This window comes from Colobus angolensis, unplaced genomic scaffold (genome assembly GCF_000951035.1).
Source record: "Colobus angolensis palliatus isolate OR3802 unplaced genomic scaffold, Cang.pa_1.0 Scaffold67, whole genome shotgun sequence".
NCBI lineage: Eukaryota > Metazoa > Chordata > Mammalia > Primates > Cercopithecidae > Colobus > Colobus angolensis.
In genome coordinates this window covers 6,215,569-6,222,210 of record NW_012120376.1, presented here as the reverse complement: position 1 = coordinate 6,222,210, position 6,642 = coordinate 6,215,569, and the positions used below count along the sequence as shown (strand labels likewise).

The 6,642-nt window shown below is 46.7% G+C and overlaps 1 protein-coding gene across 1 annotated transcript in view; it reads left to right on the top strand.

Moving 5' to 3' along the window:
- Positions 1-635: 635 nt before the first annotated feature.
- The window catches only part of INHBC (inhibin, beta C), a 21,969-nt gene continuing 15,962 nt past the window's right edge, over positions 636-6,642 (top strand). The window contains exon 1 of the mRNA XM_011926036.1: positions 636-1,150. Coding sequence (XP_011781426.1) covers positions 838-1,150 — 313 coding nt within the window. The 5' untranslated portion in view covers positions 636-837. The remainder of the gene's footprint in view (positions 1,151-6,642) is intronic.

Sequence of the window (6,642 nt, the reverse complement as noted above, 5' to 3'; positions counted from 1 at the left end):
CCGTCTCGGCCTCCCAAAGTGCTGGGATTACAGGCTTGAGCCACCGCGCCCGGCCCTCAAAACTTCTTTTCCAAGACAGATAAAAACCCCAAAGGGTGAGCAAATTTGGAACTCAAGGCCTTTGCCTATCTTAACAGTTCCCTCTGAGAGCATCAAAGACATGGCTAGAACACTGTGCCTCCCTTCCCTTACCCTTCAGACTTCATGGTTTTGAGACTTCTTGGGCAAAACTCAACCAAGGCTAACAAACAAGGCTGATTTGAGAACCCCAGGGAGGGAGGATGGAGGGATGGGGATGGGCTTTGAGAAACACTAGGCAAAAAAGAATGCAACTCTCAATTGTTCATGCATGACAGTGAGCTAAAGTGCCTTGCCAATGACCCCTTCTTCTTTGAGAGTCTCCCTTTAACATTCTTTCCCAAAACCCGTGATCTGTGCCTTTCCCCCATCCCCAGGATTCCCAGCAAGGGTAGTGATCTAAGGAGGAATTTAATCTCTCACCTTTGTCCCCAGGCTTGGCAGCTCACATGGATAACAACTGTCTCCCAACATTGGCCCAGGGACATGTGTTTCCCTAAACAAACCAACCTCTCCTCACGTCCCCCACTCTGTACTTTCACTGACTATGCGTTGGCAGATTCTGCCAAGTTCTACCTGTAACTGGCTTCATTTTCAAGTCAGATGTTTGGCTGCTGCTCTGTCCCCTGCAACAAGGAGCCATGCCAGCTGGACACACACTTCTTCCGGGGCCTCTGGCAGCCAGGACAGAGTTGAGACCACAGCTCTTGAGACCCTGAGCCCTGAGTCTGTGTTGCTCAAGAAGGGCCTCCCCCAGCAATGACCTCCTCATTGCTTCTGGCCTTTCTCCTCCTGGCTCCAACCACAGTGGCTACTCCCAAAGCTGGCGGACAGTGCCCAGCATGTGGAGGACCCACCTTGGAACTGGAAAGCCAGCGGGAGCTGCTTCTTCATCTGGCCAAGAGAAGCATCTTGGACAAGCTGCACCTCAGCCAGCGCCCAACACTGAACCGCCCTGTGTCCAGAGCTGCTTTGAGGACTGCACTGCAGCGCCTCCACGGGGTCCCGCAGGGGGCACTTCCGGAGGACAACAGGGAACAGGAATGTGAAATCATCAGCTTTGCTGAGACAGGTGGGTTCCTGGTCTGTAGCTTTTCCCCAGAACTTGACCTCTCAAGGAAAAGAAAAGTTTCCTCACCAGCCTTACCTCTGACTCCTTCCCCAAAAACCATCCAACCCCTGCTTCCCACGGGCTGTAATCTCCTTATCCCAGGTGTCCCCACATCCCCCTGGGGCTCACTCTGGTAGCTCAGACCTGACCAGTAGGCAGCTGGAAAGCTGGTAAATTTCACTTCTTTTGAGACTGCCTGTCGTCATCTCCTCTGGCTCCTCTGTCTGCAGGCCCCACAAACCCACAGGCTGTGGTGTGAGCCCATCCACTTCCTGGGCCTGCACACAGCGACTGGGAGGTGAGGAGTCTCTCCTTTCTCTGGCCCCAGGATCTAGCCCCTCCCTTCCCCTCTCCTCCAGATGCCTCATTTGAGTAAAAGAAGAAAAAATAAAACACCAGGACTATAATACCTCACTATATGTCATGTTCCCATTATACCTCAGGTCACCATATCAGAGAACAGGGTCAAAATGGGACTCAGAAAAATGGATAAAGGGGCTGGGCACAGTGGCTCATGCCTGTAATCCCAGCTATTCAGAAGGCAGGAGGATCACTTGAAGCCAGGAGTTCCAGACCAGCCTGAGCAACATAGCAAGACCCTGTCTTTTTTTTTTTTTTTCCCCTGAGACAGAATCTTGCTCTGTTACCCAGACTGGAGTGCAGTGGTGCGATCTCGGCTCACTGCAACCTCCACCTCCTGGGTTCAAGCAATTCTCCTGCCCCAGCCTCTCGAGTAGCTGGGATTACAGGTGCCCACCACCACACCTGGCTAATTTTTATATTTTTAGTAGAGACTGGGTTTCACCGTGTTGGCCAAACTGATCACTGATCTCAAACTCCTGACCTCGTGATCCTCCTGCCTCAGTCTCCCAAAGTGCTGGGATTACAGGAGTGAGCCACCATGCCCGGTGACCGTGTCTCTCTTTTTTTTTTTTGAGACGGAGTCTCACTGTCGCCCAGGCTGGAGTGCAGTGGTGCGATCTTGGCTCACTGCAAGCTCCACCTCCCAGGTTCACACCATTCTCCGCCTCAGCCTCCCGAGTTGCTGGGACTACAGGCACCTGTCACCACACCTGGCTACTTTCTATGTAGTTTTTAGTAGAGACAGGGTTTCACCGTGTTAGCCAGGATGATCTCGATCTCCTGACCTCGTGATCAGCCCGCCTCGCCCTCCCAAAGTGCTGGGATTACAGGCATGAGCCACCACAACCGGCCCGTGTCTCTTTTTAAAAAACTTTTTTTTTTTTTTTTTGAGACAGAGTCTTCCTCTGTCACCCAGGCTGGAATGCAGTGGTTATGATCACAGCTCACTGTAGTCTCAAGTGATCCTCCCACCTCAGCCTCCCAAGTAGCTGGGACTACAGGTATGTGCCATCATGTCTGGCTATTTTATTTTATTTTATTTTATTTTTTGAGATGGAGTCTCGCTTTGTCGCCCAGGCTGGAGTGCAGTGGTGCGATCTTGGCTCACTGCAAGCTCCACCTCCCAGGTTCACACCATTCTCCGCCTCAGCCTCCCGAGTTGCTGGGACTACAGGCACCTGTCACCACACCTGGCTACTTTCTATGTAGTTTTTAGTAGAGACAGGGTTTCACCGTGTTAGCCAGGATGATCTCGATCTCCTGACCTCGTGATCAGCCCGCCTCGCCCTCCCAAAGTGCTGGGATTACAGGCATGAGCCACCATGCCCAGCATATATTTTTTTATAGAGACAGGATTTCATCATGTTGCCCAGGTTGGTCTTGAACTTTTGGGCTCAAGCAATCCAGTCACCTCGGCCTCACAAAATGCTAGGATTACAGACATGAGCCACCGCCCCCCGGCCTAACAATTAGCTGGGTGCCCTGGAGTGCACCTGCAGTCCCAGCTGTTTGGGAGGCTGAGATGGAGGATCACTGAGCCCAGGAGTTTGAGACTGCACTGAGCTATGTTTGCATCACTACCCTCCAGCCTGGGCAACAGAGACCCCCATAATTAAAAATTAATTTTTAATTAACAAAAATTTTAAAAAATTAATTAATTTTTAATTAATTAATTTAATTAAAGCGAGACTCCCTTTAAAAAAAAAGAGAAAGAAAGAAAATGCAAATTGAGCCCTTTGCAAGCTCGCTCTTAGGTCTGAAGACACTTCCCATTTCTGGCCCCTCATTCCCTCTTGTTTTTTTGTGGTTTTTTTGAAATGGAGTCTCATTCTGTTGCCCAGGCTGGAGTACAGTGGCATAATCTCAGCTCACTGCAACCCCCGCCTCCCAGGTTCAAGCCATTCTCCTGCCTCAGCCTCCTGAGTATCTGGGACTACAGGCGAACGCCACTAAACCAGGCTAATTTTTGTGTTTTTAGTAGAGACGGAGTTTCACCATGTTGGCCAGGCTGGTCCTGAACTCCTGACCCCAAGTAATCTGCTCGCCTTGGCCCCCCAAAAGTGCTAGGATTACAGGTACTGCACCAGCCCCCGCCTGTTTCAAGACCTGGCTTTGAACCAGAGCTACATAGCCTGGGCTCAGATTCTTGCTCAGCCATTTATTAGCTGTTTGACCTAGTGGTTAATAGTTCTCTCATTTGTTAAATGGGATAGTTGACAGAATTAAAGGGCTAATACAGGTAAAGTACTTTGAATGTTAAAATGGGAGGGAGCAGGAACTAGAGAGTAGATTTAGCGCCTGCCGATGAGGGGATTATGGTGAGCGTCCTCTTCTCCTGATAACCTTCCATGGAGGAAAGGGGCAAGGCAGCTCTCTGGAAATCTTTTATAAAGACACTAATCCTATTAATGAGGGCTCCACCCTTGTTACTTAATCACCTCCCAAAGGCTCCGCTTCCTAATACCATCACATGGGGTTTAGGATTTCAACATATGAATTTTGAGAGAACATAATAGCCTGTCTCCATGAAGCCTCTTAGCATTCAATGGTCTATCCCAAGTTTCTTTAGAGAATGGTGGCTAGATTCCAAGAGGATAATTTCAATGTGTAAATTATTCTCAAGCTTCTGCATATACCTTGCTTACTAATGTCCCATTGACAAAGCAAGTCACTATAGCCAAGCCTAGAATCAATCACTGTGAGATGGAACTAGATGAAGGCATGAAAGCCATGAGGTACTGTTTATTGGGGACTACCAATCTGGCAGTCTACTGAAGTCTGCCCTCTCACCCCTAACAATTTATATCTCTCCCACAAGCAAAATACAATCATCCTCTCTCAGCCACCCCCATCAAACTTTCATCCCTTTATGGCATCGAGATCAGGCTTGAAGTCCAGCAACTCATCACCTGAATTAGGTGCAAATATAGGTGAGGCTCCTCTGGTACATTTCTTCAGGTGCAGGGGCCTTCAGTGATGTCCTAGCACCTGGCTTATTCTGACTTATGAAAGCTGATTGTGAACATCTTCTCCCAACTTAGGATTCAGTGATGTCACATTAGCAGCTTGAAATCAGTCATGGTGGGAGAATTTATACTAAAGAAATTGACAAAGACTATGAATCAGGGCTTTTGATTTTTTTCCCTGGAGACCAGTTATTAAACATTTACCAGCATACCACTCTCTGTGTCCTAAAAATACAAGTTCTCCACCTCCCACTCACTTAACATACAATGCTGAGACAGGGACAGGATAAACATAATAGATATTCCTGTTCAAAATGGGGTATGGGAGAATAGGAGACACAGAGGAGTCACTGATCCTTAAAGTTTCTTATATTCAGCCAGGCAAATATCAGGTCCACTCCAAATCCAGAATTCCCTTGGTTATAGTTAGGGCCTGGTTCTGCTCCCTGGTATTTCCAATTGTGCACCATTGCTCTCCTGGACTTCCAAATTCACCCTTGGCACTCTACCTGCTGAGATGTCTTTCCTTTTAAATAGGAAATGATCTGTGTTTGCGGCTGAGTACTTCTCTCAGCCTACTTTCTGCCCAGAGTTGGGGGCCCAAAGACCTCTTTTTATTTTGAATTGTCCCTTTTAGTCCAAACTGGTGCTGCTTTCAGTATTAAACTTCTCTTTTAAACTCTGTGGACCCTGTAAATAATAAATTGTAGTCTACTCAGTTACACAGAAGGCACCACATTCTATCAAGACAGACCCTTATTTAGGCCACAAGTCTGTGTCATGGGACAACACCTTTAAGATGTTTAGAAGTACATTTGTCTAGTTGCGAGGGTTAACAGAACATTGTCTTAAATTTTAAATCTCAAAAAGATGTTAGATCTTAACAAACAAAAAGTTTTTTTGGTTTGTGTTTTAGAGATGGTCTCGCTATGTTGCCTAGGCTGGAGTATATTGGCTATTAGCAGCCTCAATAATATTGCATTATAGCCCCAAACTCCAAACTCCTGGCCTCAAGGGATCCTCCTGCTTCAGCCTCCTGAGTAGCTGGGGCTACAGGTATGTGTTCCCATGACCAGCTAACAAAAGATTTTATAGCTGACCCTTTATTTGTTTTGATCTTCACTCTGAGTCCCTGTATTACTGGAAATGCCCCGGATTTGATTTTTGCTCTGAGGTAATTTCTTACTTTAAGAATCTTTTGTCAGAGAGGAAGAATGAAAAAGAATTTTTGTTGTTATGTTTCTTTTCTTTCCTCTACATGTACAACATGAAGAAAAAGGTTTCGTTTTGTATTTTTTTCTGAAAAATTAGCAACACAGAGTAAGGGGTTTTATTTTTTAATTTAGCAAGTGCTTTTAGAAATATTTTCTCTAAATTCTGTTTGAAAATTGAACAGTGCCTTTTTTTTTTTTTTTTTTTTTTGAGACGGAGTCTTGCTCTGTCACCAGGCTGGAGTGCAGTGGTACAGTCTCGGCTCACTGCAACGTCCGCCTCCCAGGTTCAAGCGATTCTCCTGCCTCAGCCTCCCAAGTAACTGGGACTACAGATGCACACCACCACACCCAGCTAATTTTTGTATTTTTAGTAGAGATGGCTTTTCACCCTGTTAGCCAGGATGGTCTCAATCTCTTAACTTTGTGATCTGCCTACCTCGGCCTCCCAAAGTGCCGGGATTACAAGTGTTAGCCACCACACCCAGCCATAGTTCCTTTTTTAGTTCATCACTCTCCCGAAATGCCTTATCTTAGGTAACTAAAATATACCAGTTGGCCTTTTCAGCATTCTGCCTGGAAATACCACTAGCTAAATTCACAACTTTGTTAGATAGCTTTCCTGGCTTCTAAGTTACCACAGGTGATAGCCAATACACAATACAAGTTCCCCTTTTTTTCAGCTTCCAATAGCAATTTCCTCACTGGTCTTCCTTTACTAACAGTTTCTTCCCTATCCTTCTAACTTCTCCCTGCCACTCATTCCCGAAGCCAGTGCAACTGACCAAGCACAGTGGCTCATGCCTGTAATCCTGGCACTTTGGGAGGCCAAGGTGGGAGGATCACTTGAGGGCAGGAGTTTGAGACCAGCCTGGTCAACATAGCAAGATGTTTCTTATTAAAAAAAAAAAAA